We start from the raw sequence: 25,493 nt of genomic DNA on the forward strand, positions 1-25,493 counted from the left end.
AAGCGAGAAAGGCCTTCACATCCATTTGTCAACACAATATGAATGCTACGAAATAATTATTCATAAATGTAAAGCTCGCAAGCTTGAAATTTGAATATTTCACTCTTATATAAAACTTATTTCACCAAGTATACTCAATGTAGTATGAATGTTGATCAATACTCACTCATGCCTCAAAGGACAAGGGGGATTAGAATCATTCAAACAACAACAAACAGCTAATTTCCTTAATCAAATGAATTCATAGACTTATAATAAGTGGATAATCAAAGAAGTAAAATATTTTGCACACAAACATGTATTCCAACAGAGATTTGTTCTTTCATTCAAACACACAGATTTGAAGGCCATGCAAAATATATCATTTCATTCACACATAAAATGTCTTCACTGAAAATTCCCAGAGAAAACAAAGTCTGTCAATCCAAATCAAAGTTTTTTGGACCTGAATAAAAGCTTGCTTAATTACATATATAGCCTCAAGGCTAATAGTTTTTTAAATAACCCGAGTTTTAAAACTCTATCCTAGAGTTAAAAGAAATTTTTTGCTTAAACCTAGACAAAACTTAAATGACCAAGAGCCACGGACAGAATGACATCTCATTCATAAACTGATCGAGACTCCAACGTGGTAGAGGAAGTGACTGATTTATCCTGTTTCGCCACAGTATCACATACATTTCGCAACTCCAAGTGTGTCGTTGAGAAATTGAGGATGACCTGATATTGTGGGAGCCCAATATGCAGAATGCATTGCTTCTAGCCTTCTTTATCCATGTTTACCTGCATGACCTTAATTTTATGCGCTTCCAGATGATCAAATCAAACCACTAACATTGATTCTATCCTAACCACCTTGGAGAAGTCATTTGTAGTTAGAGATTTTGTTTCTTTAACGAGTTGCACTCTCTCCTTAAAAATTTTGACCATAACTGCTGCTAGCTCGATCGTATGTCCATCATCCTTCAGGAATTGTATATCGATGCATTTCAAATCTTTTTGCATCATATCAATGAGCTCTTTTAATCATTTTAATAATTTGATGGATTCTTCGTGACCCTGTTTAATGATTGATTTTATCCATTCAACGTTTTTCCTTGATACATATAGTACATTGTCATCCAAGTTATCCACAAACTTCTCATCAAGAAATTTCATTCATTTGTGCTAAAACCGCTACCCATTTATTTCTTTCTTTGTCCTATGTTGTAGCTTCCAACTCTAGCTCTTTACTCACGGTTATAGCATTATCATACACCTTGATTAGGCTAGCAATATAATATGTACCTTGATGCACTATGGAGTGAAGCAATTCATCAAAGATCTTCGCTATCATACGGCTTCTTTGAACTTGATCCAATAGCTTCTAGTTTACTGGTGTTTTAGGGTCAAAAGACAATGACATCTGTGTCAAAGGCTGAGGACTCGAGTGATGTATGGCATTGATATATTTTGTCATCTGTGAAACAACTTGTTTTAATTCTTGTTTGTCCTTCTCATCTTTCCAAGTTCTAGATATCATTCTTTTGGTGGAGGATTCTAAATGTTTGGCATCCACAGCTCTCAAAGCAACTCCCAGGTCAAATGTCTCAACAACAAAATCCTTTTTAGTGGCATTTTTGGGGTCTTTATCTGAGATAGGCTATGCTACTTCCGCTACCCAGTGCCCTGTTTCGTCATCGACCTCCATCATAGCCTCTGTTTTAAGCTTTTGGGGTTTGGATATTTTTCCAAGGCACTTAATAACCATATCCTCCATCAGAACAGTAATAGGAACCACACTGCATTTCTTACCAATTGAAGCTCCAAGCCATCGAGAAATGTTGGAAGTTTCTTTAGGTGTAGGTGTCTAATAATAAGGTGAATTGACAACAGTGATGGTGCTCATCGGATTTGGATTTTCTTCAGGTTCTTTCTCTACATCTGCATCTTGTACTGAAGGATTATTTCACACCTATTCATCCATGGCCACCTAGGTTTCTTCACTTGAGTCTAAATCCACAACAATCTGGTCCACCACTGGTTCCCTGTTTTTCTTTCTGCTCCTACAACGGGTGAATCAGACCGCTAAGGAACTCAATGGGGATTTCTTTGACCTCTTGGTTTGAACCTCTCCAATTTTTAGCTTTGTGGCACCTGCAATATCAATAATTACATTAGAGGAGGAAGTAGGAATCTGTGTTGTAGCATGAAGTGGACCAACTGTTAACTCTTTAGGAATAATAATTAGCTTCTTTTTAAATTTGTAGTCCCTTAACCATTTCTCCATTCTTTATATAACATTTAAGGACTTGGCTTGGATACTTTATTCTTCTCTCATGTCCCAGACAAATTCAGGGATGTGTTGCCCTTAAACCCTTACATTGAATTCAGGATCTAACACATCTTCCCCCTCCTCTTCTTATATTCCTGCCACATTTATAAACAACCTCATTGTAACAATCTATTGCAGAGTGAACCTTGACCACAATATCCTTCTTACTTCAAATTCATCACAGCAATTTTCCCAATAATCTTCTAATTAGGGTTCATGAAAGAAATTGACATCAATATTTAGATGTTCTAGAGCATATCCTCTGCTATCAAACTTACGTCGGGCAATGTAGGGCTATAAATTCAGTTTCTTGAACTCTAATTCTAAGTTCCAAGCATCAAAAAAAGATTTGCAACTATAATATCCAAGTTCAATTGGTAAGACAACTCCAGATTTACTCTTTGCTCCTAACTTTTTATCAATGTGAGCAAGTTACCTACAAACTTCAATAAGTATATAACTATCAAAAGCATACATGGGCAATTTGAATGGTTCACCTTCAAAGCCCCCCACTCTAATATAAGTAAATCTGGGAAATTGGATAAAATAGCTTCCATATATACTGACCAACTCCATGGCTTCGGCTGAAATTCTTTTATTTGTGTCTCCCTGTAGTTCAAAGACAAGTCTGCCTGTGAAGGCATCATTCCATCTTGTAACATTTTCAGCATATCTTTGTTATTGTAGATGTGGATAATAATCATAAACCTTCATGCCATCCACCCAAGGCTCATGATGTAACCCTTGCTACTCTCTGGTACAAGCTAGTATATAAAATAAATATGAGGACATATAAAAACTGGATATTCCAACAAAATTACTCAAACCCTCATGAAGCCTTTCAATGATAACCTATGCCCAGTCAAGATATTTCTCACCAGCTAACAATACCTGAATGTAAAAATACATCCAGTCTTCCCAGTAGAAAGCGTGTGAATTCCCTTTGAGTTTGTTTAACAAAATCACAATATCCCACACCTCCATAATGAAATGCTCTCTTGTAAGAGGTTTGGGTAACCAGGAACCCCCTTTCTAAACTTTGAGGAGCCAATTCCTTGCAGTGACGCTTTTATAAGTGCTTTTCTTCTCGGAGAAAAATGCGTATGAAGTACCAATGGACCAATCTTCATACAATTCTTTATGAGTAATTCCAATTGCAACCATCATTGTTTCCCTATTAAATTCTACTAACAATTCACCACTGCTGGTCCTAATGCACCTGTTACGGGCATCATACCTATTCATACATGCTATCACCAATTATGGGAAAGGGGTGGCAGTTGGGAATGTAGTAGCTTCAATCAAGCCATGTTTAACTATTCTTTCCATCATTGAGTTGGCCTCGTGGTTTCTATCTCTTTCTAAAAAATCTCCTAAGTCGGCTTGGGCTAAGGAAGTGTCACCCAGTTCTGGAAGTGTACTGACTAAGCATGATGTGCGGCCAAGATTTGGAAGAGTTAGCCTCATAATGACCACTTTTGCATTCATCAAACAATTTCTAGAAAGAACTGAATTCTATTCCAAAACAAAGAATTTTTCTATACTGACTTTGTGAGCTAATAACATACCGGAGAAGAAATTATTAAAACTCACCTGTTACCACCATCAAATTTGTGAAACCCTCGGAAGTATGGAGTTGAAATTACCTTCGGCCTCCTTCGCTTCTCCAACAACAATAGCTACCAATTTTATAATTTAAGGATTCACATATTAAGAGGCGAAAGAAACTGAGTGATACCTACGCACGCCTCATGATAATTCATTTGAACATGTGAGATAACCCATGATTTGATGGGATCCTAACAACTTTCTTTATTATTATATCAACTCCACACAAACGGCTTGAGTTTTCATGATTTCTTTCCATAATTAAAATTTTAAAATATGATATGCTCAGAATATTCCTTTTGTCGTGCCACCTTTGCTTTATTAATGTCCTCAGGGCCAACTTGAAATGAACTTTGAACCATTTAACAAGAAGTTTAATGGTTCAAGTTCAATCTTGAGAAAACAAAAGGACTTCCACCTTGCAGCTCAACACAACACCGAGAACGAGCAAAGACTTTAACAAACATAAAGGAGGACCTTGAACTTTGAACCTTGAACCGCTTCAAGAATGGTTCAAAAGTTCAAGTTCAAAACTGACTTAACACATTAATGCTCGCCTTCTTAACAACAAAACAAATCCGTGACACACATGAAGACACCAGTTGAACCTTGAACCTTGAACCAAAAAGAAGGTTCAACCTACGGGTTCATTGGAACAGAAAAAGTGGATTATAAAGAAAAGGTACATAGCCAAGGATGAATCAAACCGAATGGGGAAAGCAACATTAATAACACATTATTTTTATGAAGACAAAGACTTAAACTATTGACAAAATAATGGGGTAACATCGGCTCTGACTGGGGACCGAAAATGAGAAGGACCAAGAATGGAACTTAGAATCTCTTTTTGTGGAGAAGGACAAGGTCCAACCACAACAAACTAGACAACAAGAAAAACAAATAGCATAGCAAAAACCTATGTACAAAGTAGGAGGAGACCTGCTTATAACTGATACAACTTTAAATCTTGCCCATTATAGGACAAGGGCAGTGAAACTCTATTAGGGTATTCAAGTTTGAATGAGTTAGGGCCCAATACTTGTTTGATCATGAATGGTCCTTTCCACAGAAAATCAAATTTCCTATGAGTTCCTTTTGGTTCCCTGCATTTGTCCCAGAGTAGGACTTGATCTCCCAGCATAAATTATCATGGTCTAGCTCTGCGATCAAAAATTTTATTTACCCTGGCCTAATGTGCAGTGGTGTGATCCATCAACTCTTGCCTCTCTTCTTCAATTTTTGAAAGGTACATAATTCTCTTTTCCATAATATTTTGGAAGAATTCATCTTCTATCACTTTCTGTAACCTAGCAACTAATAATTCCAGTGGTAAGGACAATTGAGCTTCTACTCCATATACCAATTCAAATGGTGTCATACCTATGGCCCTTTTAGGTGAGGTCTTGTCTTCCCACAGTGCCTCATATAGCCTTTTATGCCAATCCTTTGCATTCTCAGCCACCAATTTTTGCATTATAAATATCAAATTCTTATTGTTGGATTCAGTCTGGTCGTTTCCTTGCAAATAGTAATCTGAAGAATGAGATAAGAAAATGCCATGATCATAGCAAAACATGTTGAGTTCTTCGGAAGAGGAATTTGGGGAATTATCAAGCATGATCTTCCGGGGTACACCAAACCTAGTCAAGATATTCTCTTTCAGGAAGTTGCATACAATTTTTTAAGTAGTCTTCCTGACGAGGACTGCTTCAACCCACTTTGTAAAATAATATGTAGTTGTGAGGATATGAGTATGACCAGCACTTGACGAGGGATTCAATGGACCAATAAAATCTAAACCCCATTGTTTGAAGGGTTCATCTATGATTATCGGCCTTAATGGCAATGCAGCTAATTGGGGTCTTCCTGAGAATAAATTGCATTTCTCACAGCCTACAACCCATTTATATGCATGTTTAAACATTCCTAGCCAATAGTAACAACTCTTGAGGATTTTGAAAGTTGTTACAGTAGATGATTAGTGTCCTCCATATGCCTCATTATGAAAAACTTGTAAAAGCTTCTCCTGTTGTTCCTTGTCAACACACCTTAAGAATGACCCATCCAAGCCTTTTTTGTATAAGATATCATCCATAATTACATATTTAGTTGCCTTCAATCTTTGATTTCTCTTTTCTTTTGCATTTAAATGCTCAGGACATTCTCCATAAGTCAAGTAATGAACCACATCGGTGAACCATTCATCCTGAAAGCTGACAAATAAAGTTAGTGGTAGTTTGTCTTCTTCTTCCTAGTTTTCAGCTATTAAACGACATAATCCTTGCCCCCAGACCAACTTGGTCAGTCTAATATCCAGATCAAATTCCTGAACCTTTGAAACCTAGGTCGCTTTATTATTCATTCCCACCTCCTATTGAGTCAAGATACTTTTCACAGTGGGGTTTGGTACAAAGACAATTGAATGGGAATGCAGTACATAATACCTTAAATGCTTAACAACTTTAACAATCACAAAGGCTTGTTTCTCAACTAATGAGTAATTCAATTCATGCATTTTGAGTTGACCGCTCATGAACGCAATAGGGACTTCTTCATTCAGTTCATTCTTTTGCAGAAGAATGTCGGGCATTGTGTGTTCTGAAGCATAACAATACATGATAAAATATCTCTTAAAATTGGGATTTATTGGTGCAGGAGCATGAGAAATTGCTTTCTTTACCTCTTCAAAGGCTCTTTTTGCTTCTTCCTTCCATTTGAAAACTGCTTTTCACTCATCATCCCTACAACATGTTTGGTAATTTCAGCAATGTCTAGCATAAACCTCCTAAGGAAACTCACTTGCCCAAAGAATGATTTGACACCACTTTTGTTTTATGGCAAACTTAATTGTTGAATAGGTTTTCCCTGATCAGGATCTATTTTAATACCATCTTGCAAAACTATATGCCCTAATAGCTTTCCCTCTGTAACATAGAATGACTTCTTTGGGTTGAGAGAAATACCATGGTCTCTACATCTTTGTAGCATAGTCTCCAAATCTCTTAGGTGATTTTTCTTTCTTTTAGAGAAAAATGTCAAATCATCCAGATAGATAACTACAGTCTTACCAATGAGCTGACTGAATGAGAGATTCATCGCCCTTTGGAAAGTTGCTCCCGCATTTATTAGGCCAAATGCCATACGATTGTAGGCAAAAGTTCCCCAAGGTGTTGTGAAGGTCATTTTGTCCTGGTCCTCTTTTGCCACACTTATCTGGTTATAACTAGAGAAACCATCAAGCATCAACATCATTTATGATCCAGCAACAATTTGGAGTATATGATCCATCGCTGGCAATGGATAATTATCTTTCAAATTGGACTAATTCAAGTTTCAAAAATCTACACTGATCCTTATTTCTCTATTTTTCTTGCGAATTGGAACAATATTGACCACCCATGTAGAATGGTGAATGGGATAGATGATCCTTGCCTTAAGCATCTTGTCTATTTCTTTGAAAATAGCATCTGCGACCTTGGGATTGTAATTTCTTAATTTTTGTCTAGAAGGAATCCTCATAAAACCAGGCAAAGACATCTAAAAACTTATATAATAGTTTAATAAACAAATGTCTTTCTTTAGGGTTGCACCACTTACCTAAATTGACCATCTTTGGGTTATTTTCGTCACCTAAATTAATCTTCTCATATTTTGTCGATGTGTTAGCAGTTTGAGAAGTATTTTCTTTGGCATACCTGTTGTTGCGATCAAAGAGGCATTCTAAGGATACCAGACCTTTTGGAATTCAATTTCTCTTCAACCGGAAAAACTTCCTTTCTATAACCTCCCCCTGTATCTGGACAAAACTCATTACATTCATTCTCAAACCCTTCAAAGAAAGAAGAGGCAAACATTTCAACATTTTGCAAGAACTTATTGATGTGTTTATCATTTCCAAATAGTTGCCAGAAATTTGAATTGTCGGGTACATTAGGGCGATATATAACTTCTATCCTATAAACATTTGCACCAAAATCTAGGTGTGGGAGTAAGAAAGATGTTGACACTGCTAAAGAATCTGCATGGGAGTTTTGATCTCTAGGAATGGCTTCAATTGAGAAAGCATCAAAATATTCAATCTCATCCAAGACTTTGTTTCTGTAATGTCTAAGCCTTTCATTCTTTACCGAGAAGAGACCTCGTACCTGTTTAACAATTAATTTTGCATCGCCTTTGATGCTCAACAATTTGATTCCTCTTTTCCTAGCTTGCTCAAGGCCTAACAACAATGCCTCATATTCTGCAATGTTATTAGTGTTTTTTAATTCTAATTTGAATGAAAAAAGGAATTTGTTCACCTTGTGGAGAAATGAGCACCACTCCAGCACCAAATCAAGCCGATGCACAGCTCCCATCAAACTCCATCTCCCACAAGCTTGCAGTAAGATCTACATCTTCTGGTGTCCCTTTCTTGTCATCAAAGAAGAGTAAATAATTGTTGAAATCACATTCTTGATACAATATTTGAGATTTTGGGTCATCAAAGGGAAAAACGGCATATTGGGACTTTGGTTCAGGTTTAAGAACAATTTTTTGCTTACCAATGGGAATTATTGCCTCAGACCAATCCATTTTAATTTCTCCTCCCAAATCCTTACAAAAAGTCCTTCTTAGCAACATTCCATAGCTTGCGGGAATATCAACAACCAAAATAGTTAACTTCACTCTTTTGTTAAGATGTACTGCCAGAGCAGCTTGCACATCCTTGATTTGACATAGTAAAGGAATTTGCTTTGAGTCCATTGAATAGCATTTACCAAATGTTTTAGTGAGTGAAAGACCTAATACTTTAGCAACTGCAAAAGGCATAATATTATCGAAGGCTCCTGAATCAATAATGCAATTATAAAGTTTATATCCATTGATAAATAAAGACACATAAAATGGCTCGGGCATTTGGTCAGGTAATAATGGTGGTTCAATTGGTTCATTAGCTAATGCCTTTAGAATAGTACTAGACAACTCTGCAGATTTAGTATCCTTTTCATCTTGTGAGGACTCAAGATTAATAAATGGTGTCTTGGTGTATTGCAACTTAGAAGTTTCCCCCTGCACATATTTAATTAAATTTTCTAACCCTTTAGGATTCAACCTAAGATATTCAGTGGGAGAAATCTGAATTTTAGATGCCTTACAAAATTCAACAATATCAAAAGAAGTATCGAGGTCTGAACGCTTCAACATCTGAACTTCTTGAACTCTTGAACCATTCTCTGAGTTTTGGTTCACATGTTCTTTACTTTTAGCTATGGTTTCAAGAAAATTAGTGGTACCTATTTTTTTGGATTGACGCTAATTTCTAGTGAGGATGGCACAAGAAGGGTCTCCAAGGGTCACCAATATATCACCTCCTTTGTCTAAATCCGATTCATACTCCAGGAAGTGTATTATAGAGTCATCAGGTTGCCCATGGACTTCTTCTTCCAGATCAAGTTCACTTATGACCTCTCTTGTATTTATCATTTGTGCATATCGCACCATCTCTGGACAAGAACTACCAGCATGATCATCAGTGAGATGGAAAACACACATAATTCCCTTAAGTGGTGGAGCTTCAATTGCTAGTCTTTGTTGAGCCGGAAGCAATTGTAAGGCTTTATTCCCAGTTCCCATAGACCGATTAGTAATCCTCCTTGATATGTCTTGATAAGGTTGTGAGTAAGATGTACTAGCCTTGGGTAACTATCTTTTGAGTGCTATGGCATCATTCATCAGCCTTTGAATTATAGGGTATAAGGAGGTAGATGGTTGCGCATTAGCACTTGCACTTCCCTTTTCCATTTTCCTGCAGTAATTAGGGCATCTTCTAAATCAATAGCAAGTGTTTTGAAATTATTCAAAGTTGCAACTCTTTGTCTATGGATCAAGAAACTTATCTTTGAGGGCATAGAGTTTATGAAGAAAAATTTCAAATTATCATCTGAACGTTTCTGATTTGCAAAAATTTTATGGACAATTTTATCAAACTTGGCTACAAAATCTCTCATAGATTCAGGGATCTCTTTTTTCAATTGAGCTAACTGGGCCAAAAGGGAATGTTCATCTTCTGGAACCTTGAACCTGGCCTCAAACCTAGTTTTCAAATCTTGCTAGTTTGTTATTATGCTATTTGGCAAATGAATAAACCAATCTGCAGTTGCCTCAGTTAATGTTTGTACAAACAACCTTACTACAACATCTTCATGTTGGATAGCTATTGCACCACATGCAACATTAAATGCATTTAAATGTTCATTGACTGTGACCTTCCCATCACCACAAAATTTAGGCAAATGATCCCTTGCCCCTTTGGGTAAAGAATTCAAATTTAGACCAATATTTTACGAACCTATTGCAGCTCCCCAAAGATTGTTGGTTGCCATCGAAAGAATGATATTAAGGGGCGTTGGGTTGATTACACTGGGTAAGGTAACACCATGCAAGGTTAGGTCTTAACAAACTGAAGATACAGGAAATGAAGGGGAAGGGGAAGGAGGCCAACTTCTTGTTCATCTCTTGGGTGTAAAAGACAGCTAAAAGTTAAGATTTTGCAATTCTTGAAAGACTGAGTCAAATATCCCCTCACGCCTCTAAGACCTAGTGTATCTTCTTGGCTCTAGCCTGTTCACAATACACAATTTCGGTAGAACTGGATAAACTTTAAATAGTTCACAAGATAGTTCTATATATCCTGTTACCAGGCGACCAATCTTATTATTCGACTCCCCAGCAGAGTCGCCAAAAATCTATTGGTTAACATATTTGCCTTTCATAAATATTTTATATAACGACTCATGCATACCCCTGCTAAAAAGCAAAAGAAACCAACAGTTGGGTGAACCAAGTATTGCTTTACCCTCTGCATAAGAGTGCAGCTCCCTATGATATCCAATGATTTTTTATGCAAATTAATTACAAATAAACACACTTTTACTAGAAAGAGAGAAAGGCCTTCACATCCATTTGTCAACACAATATGAATGCTACGAAATAATTATTCATAAATGTAAAGCTCACTGGCTTGAACTTTGAATATTTCACTCTGATATAAAACTTATTTCACCAAGTATACTCAATGTAGTATGAATATTGATTGATACTCACTCGTGCCTCAAAGGAAAAGGGGGATCAAAATCATTCAAACAACAACAAACAGCTAATTTCCTTAATCAAATGAATTCACAGACTTATAATAAGTGGACAATCAAAGAAGTAAAATATTCTGCACACAAACATGTATCCCAACAGAGATTTGTTCTTTCATTCAAACACACAGATTTGAAGGTCATGCAAAATATATATTTCATTCACATATAAAATGTCTTCACTGAAAATTCCAAAAGAAAACAAAGTCTGCCAATCCAAACCAAAGTTTTTCGGACCTGAATAAAAGTTTGCTTAATTACATATATAGCTTTAAGGCTAATAGTTTTTGAGATAACCCGAGTTTTTAAACTCTATCCTAGAGTTAAAAGAAATTGTTTGCTTAAACCTGGACAAAACTTAAATGACCAAGAGCCACGGATAGAATGACAACTCATTCATAAACCGATCAAGACTCCAATGTGGCAGAGGAAATGACTGATTTATCCTGTTTCACCACAGTACCACGTACATTCCGCCACTCCAACTGTGTCATTGAGAAATTAAGGATGACCTGATAGTACGGGAGCCCAATATGCAGAATGCATTGCTTCCAGCCTTCTTTATCCATGTTTACCCGCATGACCTTAATTTTATGCGCTTCCAGGTGATCAAAGCAAACCGCTAACATTGATTCTATCCTAGCCACCTTGGAGAAGTCATCTGTAGTTAGAGATTTTGATTCTTTAACGAGTTGCACTCACTCCCTAAAGTTTTGACCATATCTGCTGCTAGCTCAATCGTCTGTCTATCATCCTTCAGGAGTTGTATATCGATGCATTTCAAATCTTTTTGCATCGTATCAATGAGCTCTTTTAATCCTTTTAATAATTTGATGGATTCTTCATGACCTTGTTTAATGATTGAGTTTCTCCATTCAACGTTTTTCCTTGATACATACAGTACATTGTCCTCCAGGTTATCCACAGGATTCTCAGAAAGAAATTTCATTCATTTGTGCTAAAACTACTACCCATTTATTTCTTTCTTTGTCCCCTGATGTAGCTCCCAACTCCATCTCTTTACTCATGATTATAGCAGTAGCATACACCTTGATTAGGCTAGCAATGTAATCTATACCTTGTTGCACTATGGAGTCAAGCCATTCATCAAAATTCTCGGCTAGCATACGGCTTATTTGAACCTGATCCAATAACTTCTGGTTTACTGGTGATTTAGGGTCAATAGACAATGACATCTGTGTCAGAGGCTGAGGACTCAGGTGATGTATGTTATTGATATATTCTGCCATCTATGTAACAACTTGTTTCAATTCCCGTTTGTCCTTCTCATCTTTCCAAGTTCTAGATATCATTCTTTTGGTGGAGGATTCTAAATGTTTGGCATCCACAGCTCTCGAAGCAACTCCTAGGTCAATTTTCTCAATATTAAAATCCTTTTCAGTGGCATTTTTTGGGTCTTTATTTGAGATAGGCTTTGCTACTTCCACTACCCAATGCCCTGTTTCATCATCGACCTCCATCATAGCCTTTGTTTTAAGCTTGTTGGGTTTGGACATTTTTCCAAGGTACTTACTAACCATATCCTCCATGGGAATGGTAATAGGAACCATACTGTGTTTTTTACCAATTGAAGCTCCAATCCATTGAGAAATGCTTGAAGTTTCTTTAGGTAGAGGTGTCTGATAATCAGGTGAATTGACAACAGTGATGGTACTCATCAGATTTGGATTTTCTTTAGGTTCTTTCTCTACATCTGCATCCATACTGAAGGATTATTTGACACTTGTTCATCCATGGCCACCTGGCTTTCTTCACTTGAATCTAAATCCACAACAATCCGGTTCGCCACTAGTTCCCTATTTTTCTTTCTACTCCTAGAACAGGTGACTCGAACCACTGAGGAACTCAATGGGGATTCCTTTGACCTCTTAGTTTGAACCTCTCCAATTTTTAGCTTTGTGGCACCTGCAATATCAATAATTACATTAGAGGAGGAAGTAGGAATCTGTGTTGTAGCATGAAGTGGACAAACTGTTAACTCTTTAGGAGTAATAATTAGCTCCTTTTTAAATTTGTGGTCCCTTAACCATTTCTCCATTCTCCATATAACATTGAAGGACTTGTCTTGGATACTTTCTTCTTCTCTCCTCTCCTAGTCAATTTTAGGGATGGGTTGCCTTTGAACCCTTACATTGAATTCAGGATCTAACACATCTTCCCCATCCTCTTCTTATATTCCTGCCACATTTATAGACAACCTCATTGTAACAATCTGCTACACAATGAACCTTGACCACAATCTCCTTCTTACTTCAAATTCATCACAACAATTTTCCCAATAATCTTCTAATTGGGGTTCATGAAAGAAATTGACATCAACATTTAGATGTTCTAGAGCATAGCCTCTGCTATCCAACTTACGTCGTGCAATGTAGGGCTATAAATTCAGTTTCTTGAACTCTAATTCTAAGTTCAAAGCATCAGGATCAGATTTGCAACTATAATATCCAAGATCAATTGGGAAGGCAACTCCAGATTTACTCTTCGCCCCCAACTTTTTATCAACGTGGGCAAGTTGTCTGCAAACTTCAATAAGTATATAACTATCAAAAGCATACTTGGGCAATTTGAATGGTTCACCTTCAAAGCCCCCCATCATAATATAAGTAAATCTGGGAAATTGGATAAAATAGCTTCCATATATACTGACTAGATCCATGGCTTCGGCTGACATTCTTTTATTTGTGTCTCCCTGTAGTTCAAAGACAAGTCTGCCCATGAAAGCATCATTCCATCTTGTAACATTTTCAACATATCTTTTTTGTTACAAATGTGGATAATAATCATAAACTTTCATGACATCCAAGGCTCATGATGTAACCGTTGCCACTCTCTGGTACAAGCCAACATATAAAATAAATATGAGGACATATAAAAACTGGACATTCCAAAAAAATTACTCAAACCCTCATGAAGCCTTTCAGCGATAACTTGTGCCTAGTCAAGATATTTATCACCAGCTAACAATACTTGAATGTAAAAATACATCTAGTCTTCCCAGTAGAAAGTGTGTGAATTCCCTTTGAGTTTCTTTAACAAAATCACAATATCCCGCACCTTCGTTATGAAATGCTCTCTTGTAAGAGGTTTGGGTAATTGGGAACCCCCTTTCTGAACTTTGAGGAGCCAATTCCTTGCAATGGCGCTTTTATAAGTTCTTTTCTTCTCAGAGAAAAATGCATATGAAGTACTAATGGACCAATCTTCATATGGTTCCTTATGAGGAATTCCAATTGTAGCCATCATTGTTTCCCTGTTAATTTTTACTAACAATTCACCACTATTGGTCCTAATGCACCTATTACTGGCATCATACCTATTCATACATGCTATCACCAATTATGGGCAAGGGGTGGCAGTTGGGAATGCAACAACTTCAAGCAAGCCACTTTTAACTATTCTTTCCATCATTGAGTTGGCCTCAGATTTTCTAGCTCTTTCTAAAAAATCTCCTAAGTCAACTTGGGCTAAAGAAGTGTCACTCAGTTCTGTAAGTGTACTAACTAAGCATGATGTGCAGCCAAGCTTTGGAAGAGGGCCTCATAATGACCGCTTTTGCATTCATCAAAAAATTTCTAGAAAGAACATAATTTTATTCCAAAACAAAGAATTTTTCTATACTGACTTTGTGAGCTAGTAACACAGCGGAGAAGAAATTATCAAAACTCACCTGTTACCACCATCAAATCTATGAAGCCCTCGGAAGTATGGAGTTGAAATTACCTTCGGCATCCTTCACTTCTCCATCAACAATAGGTACCAATTTTACAATTTAAGAATTTGCATATTAAGAGGCGGAAGAAACTGAGTGATACTTACACACACCTCATGATAATTCATTCAAATGTGTGGGATAACCCATGATTTGATGAGATCCGGACAACTTTCTTTATTACATATCAACTCCGCATAAACGGCTTGAGTTTTCATGATTTCTTTCCATAATTAGAATTTTGAAATATGATATGCTCAGAATATTCCTTTTGTCACGCCACCTTTGCTTTATTAATATCCTTGGGGCCAACTTGTAATGAACTTTTAAACTTTGAACCATTTAACAAGAAGTTCAATCCTGAGAAAACAAAAGGACTTCCACCTTACGACTCAACACAACACTGGGAACGAGCGAAGACTTTAACAAACATAAAGGAGTACCTCAAACGTTTAACCTTGAACCACTTTAAGAATGGTTCAAAAGTTCAAGTTTAAAACCGACTTAACACATTAATGCTCGCCCGCTTAACAAAAAAACAAATCTGTGACACACACGAAGGCACCGGTTGAACCTTGAACCTTGAACCAAAACACAGGTTCAACCTACGGGTTCATTGGGATAGAAAAAGTGGATTATAAAGAAAAGGTACATAGCCAAGGACCGATCAAACCAAATGGGGAAAGCAACATTAATAATACTTTATTTTTCTGAAGACAAAGACTTAAACTATTGACAAAATAATGGGGTAAGATGAGTCAAATGTTTTGGGTCTATTTTCACACCAAAGGTTGTTTATGTTGTCCCTGTGATTTCTAGTATTGCATACTATTCAAATTTGGTTGATGATTATGTCTTATGGCTCCAGCAAGTTTATGTGCCTTGTTGTTGAGGAAAGTAATGTGTTATGGCTCCAGCAAGTTGATATGCCTTCCTGTGGAGGATTCATTTCTATGTAGAAATTATGCTTTCTCTTGATATCAATTGTTTTATGAGGCTCTTGGTTACTTCAAGTAATTAGCGTTATGTCTTATGTCTATTTGGATTGCATATGTATGTGAAAACTTCTTATATAATGCATTTCTATGAGCCTCTATGTGTTGTGGATACCCTAAGGTGCTGAAAAATAGTTAGGGGGAGTGGGCTTTCATGTGATGGTTGGGGTCAAGAGAGATAGGCTGCTAAGAGGTTCCTTGTAAGGATGCTTAAAGTCTAGACCACCTAGGCACATTGAAAGTTTTCCTTGTTTAAAATAAGTGATAACCTTAACAATTAATTAGATGGGTTGGATAATTAGGATTCGTATAAACAAGATAATAACTTGGTTGACCCCCAACGCTTAGTCCTAGGGAGGATGTTTTAGGATACGCTTCAGAAGGTCATAGTGACGGCACACCAAACTCCCTTGAATCTCTCATAGGTTGAGATGGTTTCACATTTCTATCAAGGTATGGTATTATCCCTTCTTTGTGAGGATAGCATGCAATGACACATCTATCAGGGTGTGGCATTATCCCTTCTTAGTGAGGATAGCATGTGGTGACACTCTTACCCTACATATTTCATTTTTCCTTATGCCTTGTTTGTTGATATGCCTCTAGGAGTTTCTATGTTTTATGATTAGCCTTGTGATGTGATTTGGCTTACTGATTATGTGTTATAAATCTTTGTTGAGGTTCTTAATTTGTTGCAGTCTCTTTGTTTGTTAAGTGTTAGCCTAGGTCTAGAGTGTGTGTGGGACCTAGTGTCATCTCCTAGCACAGGGAGTGGTTCGTTGTGGTTCCACATGCTCATGTGGTTTGATGCCTTCTTCCATTGGGATTTTCTTCATTAGATACTATTGTGCGTGGATGTGAATTCTCATCTATTCAGTTTATGGATGAAATCTTGTAGCAGATTGATGTATCATGATTCATATGGCATTTGTAATAGAAGGTTGAGAGAGAATTTATGTAATTGTGGATTTAGAGCTATGTATCTTGATGTGTTAATAAGATCTTGTATCTATAAGCTTGAAAGTGATGTAATAGGAATGTGAACATAATTATAGTAAAAGGATATGCAATTTTGATCCTTGTTGGCTCTATGATGTATCTTAGATGTTTATTATAGGAATGTGGATCTACACATGCCATGGTGAGACCCAAAACACTAACCAAACTCATCCTCCAAATCAAACCTAGACCAAAAGAATATGATGCAAGTAGGATGCAACACCACAGTCAATTGGAAACTAAACCAATTGACAACACAAAACTTAGAGCATCATAATTTCATTTTCCAATCAAATTATCACCTAAAAACTAAACTAGAACACTACACAAACCACATGAACATGTCCTCCTTATTACAAATATTGAATCCACATATTCGAAAACCATCAGGGATTATCCAGAATTGTTCTAACAAACAGCCTTATTGCTAGAAACGACAACAACCAACTCTGCCAACAAAGCAATAGAGGACCTATAAATCTGATAGTGCAATATACACAAAACATGGACATTATATTCAAAACCATAACACATATTCTTCACATGCCGAAGGCATGCAAGGAATTCTCCCACTGAAACATTAAAAACTCTTTACTACATAAATATTGTTTCTTGCATATTGAAACTTCTACTATACCATCCTTCCAAAAATAGTTCAACATCTCCACAAGACATCTCAACAATACTTAAACACATAAATACTCTTTCCTGCATATTGATACTTCCACTACACCATTCTTTCAACATCTTTACGAGACAACTCATCAATACCAAACACTCGCATAGTGATATGAATTATAGCACATTTCGGGTTGACATCAATGACAACACAAGATAGGTTGACATCAAGGACAACAAAGCACAACTACTCAAGTTTCCAACAATATCATACTAGGTCCATTGCATGCTTGGATGTCTTTAAATATTTTATTTAATGCAATAGATTTAGTCTGAGGGGTATGCGTGAGGAGAATGTTGCGCTCAAAATTTAGTAAATTCTTGAAGGTGTTTGTAAACAACATTATTCTTTTATAGCAGATTATATATAATAGACCAAAGTGAGTGATTTTCAGTACAGTCCATAGACCTTGCTATTTTAGATGATTTTCAAGATATATTTTAGGTTCATGTAGTAGTTTAGATCCTCACATGAAGAATGGGTCCATGCTTGTATAGATGAACCTAAGCTAAAAATAGTCAATTCGTAGAATCCGATATCTTCATCTAAACAAGCTCTGAATTAATTTCTAACTTATATCACAACATGTTCTTATCATATATTTTTGAGCTAAATATCATATTTAACTTATTTTATTTTTCATATTTAATTTTTCAACATTTATTTTAGTTCTCAATCTCAATTCATTATTATATATCAAATTTATTTATCATTATAAAAAATTTAAATTTTCTTTACATTATTTATAAAAAATGTATATTTCTTTACAACTAAATATCTATTATTAAATTAAAAATTTGAAAGTAAAACTTTACTTTAAGAAATTTTGTGTGAAATAATAAAACTCTTTATCAAATTCAAATTGTAGTACATCTAGAATATAGAGTGATAAATATAAATATAAAAAAACATATTGTTTTAAATCTATAAGAATAATCTTCAATAAATTTAATAATATAAACAAATTAAAAAAATAAAAGACATAATATTTGTGAGTAGTTTTATAATGGACTTTATTTTAGAGAAAAAATGAGTGGGAACGTTTTTTAGATTATTTTTTCGAAAGATAATGTGAAAGAAAATAAAAATGATGAGGAAGATGGAATATGGAAATATTTCATAATAACAAAAAAAAAAAGAAGAATAGAGAGCATGTTTGATACTAATTAGAAACTTAGAGGAATCAATTAATATATGAGCATAAGATATAAGAGGAAGAATGAACTGGAAAGAAATCCATTTCAAGGAGACTTTGAATGTTTTTGTTGTTGAAAATTATTGTTATTTGAAGCTTTATGGTTTCAAGTTCCCTATCTAGTTTCATATTTGAAAGTTTCTTATGAAATTCTAAGTGAGTTGTATGCTTCTTAAATACATAAATCAATCTTAGCAATGTAATTTATTGATACCTTTTTGCTATCATTTATTGTTAGTTTGAATATATTGCAAAAGTTTTTAAACATATTAATAGCGGACGACTTTGTTATTCATTTTTTAAAGTTCTCTTGTTGACTAGTGAACTTCAATTCTAAATATATGCTATCATTGTACAAGGGTTTGCACCTTTTCAAAAACCCTTCTTTACAGTCTAACAAAAAAGTCTAGTATTCAAATAGTCTAAAAAATTAAACTATAAAATTCATAAATAAAAATGATCAAAATGATAAATATTTCCTATTTTTTTATTTTGTTCCATTTATACTTGATCAAACTTTTTATCAAAACAAATAATCAACCAAATCATTAGTTTCGGTAGTCTCCTTCAATTAATATTGGTGTACCTTTTGTGAAAATTTCTTTTACGTATTAATGTTTTTGTCTATTGATTAAAGCTGATTACAAAAAAATGATGGCGGTTCAAAGGGAACTGCATAAAAAGAAGAGAAATAATAAAGAGTTATAGTAGCTGAACATAATAGAAACTTGATACTTAAATAGCTTTTGAAGCCCTCTTGAGCATCCAACCTCACCTTCATTCAATTGCAAAAACTGATATTTGATTTATTCCAACGGCTTACTATAGTGAGCCTCCTTTTTCAACAAAGAACATAAAGAAGCAAGCGTTTCTACTTCTAGATGACTAATATGATTAGAAAATACAACTAAACATCTACTTTTCTCCATGTTCACCAAATTTATCTATTAATATTAGAAAAACTTTTTTAAATATTACAGATAAAAATATATATATATTTATTTATTTTTATTGATTAAAAGTTCAACTTCAGACCATAACAAAAACTGAAGACAATGACAATTGAAACCAAAAATAAGAACAAATAATAAGCCAAAAGAAGCTACCAAAAAATTTACACATTGATGGAGCCAAACTCCTCATTCAACTTTAATTTTACACAATAAAACAATCTCCAGTTGGCATTGATGTAAAAGAACATCTAAATTTTAGTCATGTATAAAGACATGGTACTTTATCAAAAAAATTAAAATATGTAGGAGTGTGGCATCGACAAGCTGCTGAAAGTAGCGGTTTGGAATGCCACTGTCAGCAAATTTTCTGTCCAGCCTTCCCCACAAATAGTCCCCACTTGCATTTCACAATATGAAGACAAAATGGCATAACTGTAGCAATGGTGGTATCAAGATAATGGATTTTAAACTGAATCCAATGTAAATTTGGCAAGGAAAAGCAATACAAAATCTAGAGTGTAGAATGTCTGCTTTCTGAGCAACAATGAATGAATCCATAAGAACATATTCAATACCTTCATTATCATTTGATGGGTGCAATTAGAAATTGTAATAATGTATGTGAATTGTAATCCTTTTCTCCCTTTGTATAAGAAGACAGCTGAATCCATGAGGGAATCTGCAACTCCTGACAGAGCTGCAAAGCTTGACTATATGTGTTTAAACAAGAGGCATCTGTAAAGTCATGGTCCCTCTCTCTCTGTATTCAGAATGAATGATGTATAATTGCATCAGCATTTCATTTATGCATTACAGTCAGACTGTCTCTTTCTCTTCAGATACCATTCCATTAACACTGTTTCTCCACCGCAAAAATCGGGAAACAGGTGTTGCTCCAATAATTTGAAGAAAGAAATTGCAATAGCTTTTTGTGTTTGGATTTATTACTGTGTTCAGAAGCCAAGAGTGGCCATTACTAGGCTTTTCAAGCCATGGAGTTTTAATTTTCTCTGATATGGTAAATTGCAATTGAATTCACTGTAATTTTCACAATTGTTTAATATTGAAAGAATTTTTTTTTGCAGACATAATTACAAGTAATGATCACTGTCTGATTCAGCTCTGCCATGTAGCCAGGTTTACAGTCTGATTCAGAAAGAAATGTTTGGCTATGCAGTTATCATTCGTTATCTTATATTGTTAACCCAATTAGCCTGTCTCAGATTTTGTATGTATAAATTATTGATTTAATATGTGATTGAATGGTGATCAAAGTTGATTTAATTTGCTGAGATGGCTGATGGTGTCATGTCTAACCAAAATCTGAAAACATTTAACCTTGTTCAAGCATGCAGATTTTGTTGAATTCCCAGGGTTTAACATTTCATACCAAAACCTTTTAAGTCCCGTCCATTTATAATCAGTGCAACCTGTAAAGTGGGCAGTAGTAGAGCTTCCTTTCATTTCAAGTCCCAATTCCTGCAATATTGATGTCTTTCCCCATCTGGGGAGGCCTTTAGTGGAGAGTGATAGTGAACTGATCGATTTGAGATTAAATGCCATCAGACTTTTTCATCCATTGATTTTGGGCCAAAACATATACCTCAATCCCACTGAATCATACAATCTTGGTATTCAGAAATCCCAATAAAAAAGTTGGTATTCCCAGGCCTGCTGCAGATTGTACTATTCCATAGAAATATGGGCAGTCAGACAACAAAGAACATGGCCAAACAAGGTGCACTTGGCAGCAAAGGTGGACTACATCGTGGCCTCAATGAGCCAAATATTTCTGGAGCTTACATCAGGAGCCTTGTGAAGCAGCTCACATCTTGTAGAAGCCATGCAAGCCCAAGGGGCTTGAAAACAGAAGTGCCCAAATCAAGTAGTTGCAGAACTCTCAAAGAAAGTAGTGGCAATGAAGAGCACATGATCATTACAGCTCAGGACAGCAATGACACCCACAAACCTGATGATGGCAGTTGCATGAATCCAGTTTGTTTGCCTCAGCAGCAGAAGAAACAAGTAAGGAGGAGGCCTCATACCAGAAAGACAGCACAGGATTACCCCCTGGACATTGCAGAGGCAAGAAGACAAATAGTCACTGCATTGCATCTTCACAGAGCTGCTGCTTCAAAGCTACATGCAGCAAGGAACCAGACACCATCTCAAAAGCCAAACAATTACAGTAGCATCTCAAGCAATCAGAATTCAAGCTCATACAATCAATCAGCAGGCATGAGAATCCCTGCTACAGGGTGCAATTCCTGCATGGCAAAAGGTACTACAACATTACAAAAAGAGGCCCAGGCCATAACAATATGTGGCCATCTACTGTGCTGGATGTGCCTTAGTGAGCACTTATTGTATTTATCTTCTTCAGTTTACAAAGGTTGCCCAGTTTGTGCCAAGCCCCTGACTGCAAACCATATTTTCCCCATAGCCCTTGGAGTACCAATCCCAACTGAGCAGAGTGCTAATTATGCTACTCCAGTACTGCTTCAGTCTGCCCCACTGTTAACAAATCCTCTGCCTCTACCCCAGCCATCATGGTCCACAACAGGACCCTCTTTGGGTATAACCAAGGATGGGATATCCTCAGCTATAGATATATCCCAAGGTAGGAATGTGGGTTATGTTTCTGAGAGCCCAACTGTCCTAGAACAGTCTTTTACAGCATTTGATGATGCCACTACAGCAAAATTTACCATGGCTCCTGAGAATCCCAAAAGTGATATTGCTTCAGTCAAGCCAGAACATGAAAGCTCCATGAAAAGCAACTGGCATGTGGAAATGGATGAAGAGGAGCTGGCAGAGATTAGATCATTAGGTGAACAGCATGAGATGGAATGGAGTGATAGTGTTAATTTAGCTACATCCACATGGTGGTTCAAGTTTCTCAAAACATCAGAATGTAATCAAGACTTGAGTATTTTGTATCAGACAGAGATTGACCAAAGTGATAATTGCAGCCTAGAGAATGCATTGATTCAGGATGAAATGGAATTTTATCCAGAGCTGTTATTACAGGGCCCATTAAACAACATGAATGAAAGTTTGTATTTCTCTTCTGATCTTCCTGTTGAAAGCCTCTGGGCAGATGAGCGGTTTGACTGTTATGATTGGATTCAAGGCCTTAAGAATCCAGACGATTATAATGAAATTGAAGTGTATGACAATCACTCGGTGCCCAGTTCAGAAGTCCTCAAGATTAACAAGTCTCCCTTTGATGAAGCGTTGCCTGATGATACATCTGATCTGCACAGGTTTGAATTATCATACTTTTTATGTGTTTGCTTTCCTATTAATATGCACTGCAATATTACAGTCTCTCCATGGCATGACATATAATTTATTGTCTTGTTTTCTACGTTGAAGCAGTGATTCGAGCTCAAACAATCCAGTAAACAAGGCAGGAGTTTGAGTTGGAGATGGAGGAAAAGAGATTGCAGCTATAATTATCTGGAGTTTTGAAATTGTATTCCAAGGAAGCTTATAGTGAATTGCTTATTTGGTTAAATTAACAGGTAGAGTCTGAATAATTATGAGGATATTCCTATGCAGAGAAGGCAATCTTTTGAGATTTTTGGTCATTCTTGAGGCTAATTCTCTCTGTATCAATGTTGTATGCTGTTGATTACATTCCTTTGTTCCATTGTATTAGATAAAACATTTGGTTACATTTGAATGATGACCAAGAGGCTTGTCTTAACTGTTTATCACAGCCAATTCAACTATGTCAAGGCCTGGTTTCAAAATGTGATGTATATCAAGCTTTGAACTTCATCTGCTTTCTCTTCTCTAAATTTTAAAATTGCACCTATTTGCTTGCAACTCAAGTACATATAAATTGAACGCTAGTTATGTTCAATTATCATCCATTTTGTTATAATTTACAGAGATCTCTAAATTTAGCCTAAATTATTTTTTGTCTTTCGATTGTATCTTAACAAAAAAAATTGTCAAAAACTCTTATTTATACGGACGTTTTTGACCTACTACCCCACCGAATGCATGGCCACCATTCCATCTTCAAAATTCTATATCATTTTACAGGCCACAATATGTTTGAATTGAATAATATATTTGTAATGGTGAAATTTATACATTTATATGGCTTTTATGGTGATTATGTTGTCGTGTACATGTATTGATTAGGGTACAAATAGTAATTTTTTATATGTAAGATGATAAGTAATCTTATCCTACCTCGTCCCATCATCATTCATCCCTTCGATTCAAATCTAGGTTTGCATCTTGTCATTTGTCACCCTAATTCAAATTTATGAGTGTAGAATTAGCCTAGATCACTTTTATGCATGAGGATCCAAACTCATATTTCTTAAATTAGTATGAGCCAACTACAACGTGAATTATTTTGAATTGCATGCTAGGGTAGTGGTTTTAAGGACAAGCCCTAATTTATTTGAATTTCCTAGGTCTAACACATACATTGCATCAACATTCTAAGGGCATATTGCATTGCTCCCTAAAACCTTCAATCTTTGTTCATCATTGTTGAAATAAACCTCCAAGGGGTTGACCAAAGGAGATAAATTCTTGTCTAATAAGTTCCTGAGTGATGTCTATTGAGACCATTCTCTTTGAGACATACGTATCAAATTGAAGCAAATATTTTACAACCAGCAAAATTATGTTAAATCATTTGTTCATGTGAAATTGAGACCGATCCGTTAGGTTCATCTCCACATGTGCAAAGATTAGATATGCAACCGTGACCTTGAACTTGATAGTTAACAAAGAATTTTACTATACAGAGATCTTCATCTAATAGATCTAGATTTTTTGGTACAATGAAAAATTAGTTTGTAACATATATGTTAGTATTTTCTTCATTAGATTGAGAACTAAGAGCTAAGTATCTTATTTATTTATTTATTCCTTACATTAATTATAGTATTCTTTCATTATCAATTATTAATCTCGTTTGTAAACCATGGGGTTTTATTATCATTTAATTATTTGCTCCAAGTAAATTATAGTGAAAGTATTTGCTTGTATCACATATGTAGCATCATAAATTGTACACCTTTGATTAGGGTGTCCAATTCCACACTTTGTTAGCACTCATTTTAGTATGTCTCATTATACTATGTATTATAGGACTATCATATGCACTTATTTAATAATTAATTAAAAAATGAGTCCTTTCTTGATTCTCACATCATCACACTCTCATTTGGGCCCTTAATTTTAGGTGTGCCCTTTATATTTCAATTATCTCGATTTATCATAGGTTCTACACTACTTTAAATCTCAAGACATATTTACCTTATCTAAACATCATATATTGTGACACAAACTTAATTCCAGCTTTAGAACCCTATTCTCACATTCCTAAAAGGTCGTGTTGAAAGTGTTGGGACCAAGACAAAAATTGGCATGGTCCTACACTTTCTGCATTGAATTTTGGGAGGATAATAATACGGTCCTATCATATACAAATCTAGCTTCATGCAAAAAAAAATTTAAAAAAAACTAGGTCAGCCATTTGTCAAATAAAACTTAGAATCTCGTATATATGCAATTCTTTCCCTCATGTGTGATATCTAGCAAGTATTACAAGATTGATATGAAATTGGAGATATCCTTATGAAGGTGTTGCTTTTAAGAGAATTCAAGATCTACATCCTATTAATCATCAAATCTTCATCTCTATTCATCAACCATGGAAGCTTCAAGAGATATTGGAGATTAATAGGGAATTATCAACTGACGATTGCCTTGTACCTATTCCTAAGAATTATGTATGATTTCATGTTGTTCTCATATTGTTGTAACACACTCGAGTAGACTCTAGTTTGCATTTACAAACCTTAGCCCATAACAATCTTAGACACACTTGAGGTTCAATGTTCCAATTTCAATATCA

At 35.6% G+C, this 25,493-nt stretch overlaps 1 protein-coding gene across 1 annotated transcript; it reads left to right on the forward strand.

The window, feature by feature from the left end:
* The first annotated feature begins 20,027 nt into the window (after positions 1-20,027).
* On the forward strand, positions 20,028-23,386 carry LOC131038964 (uncharacterized). Its single transcript, XM_057971590.2, has 2 exons — positions 20,028-22,866; positions 22,982-23,386. The coding sequence occupies exons 1-2, from the start codon at positions 21,302-21,304 to the stop codon at positions 23,022-23,024; spliced, it is 1,608 nt and encodes a 535-aa protein (XP_057827573.2). The 5' UTR covers positions 20,028-21,301; the 3' UTR covers positions 23,025-23,386.
* The last annotated feature ends 2,107 nt before the right edge of the window (positions 23,387-25,493 follow it).

The sequence above is a fragment of the Cryptomeria japonica genome, chromosome 7 (assembly GCF_030272615.1).
Source record: "Cryptomeria japonica chromosome 7, Sugi_1.0, whole genome shotgun sequence".
NCBI classification, from domain to species: domain Eukaryota; kingdom Viridiplantae; phylum Streptophyta; class Pinopsida; order Cupressales; family Cupressaceae; genus Cryptomeria; species Cryptomeria japonica.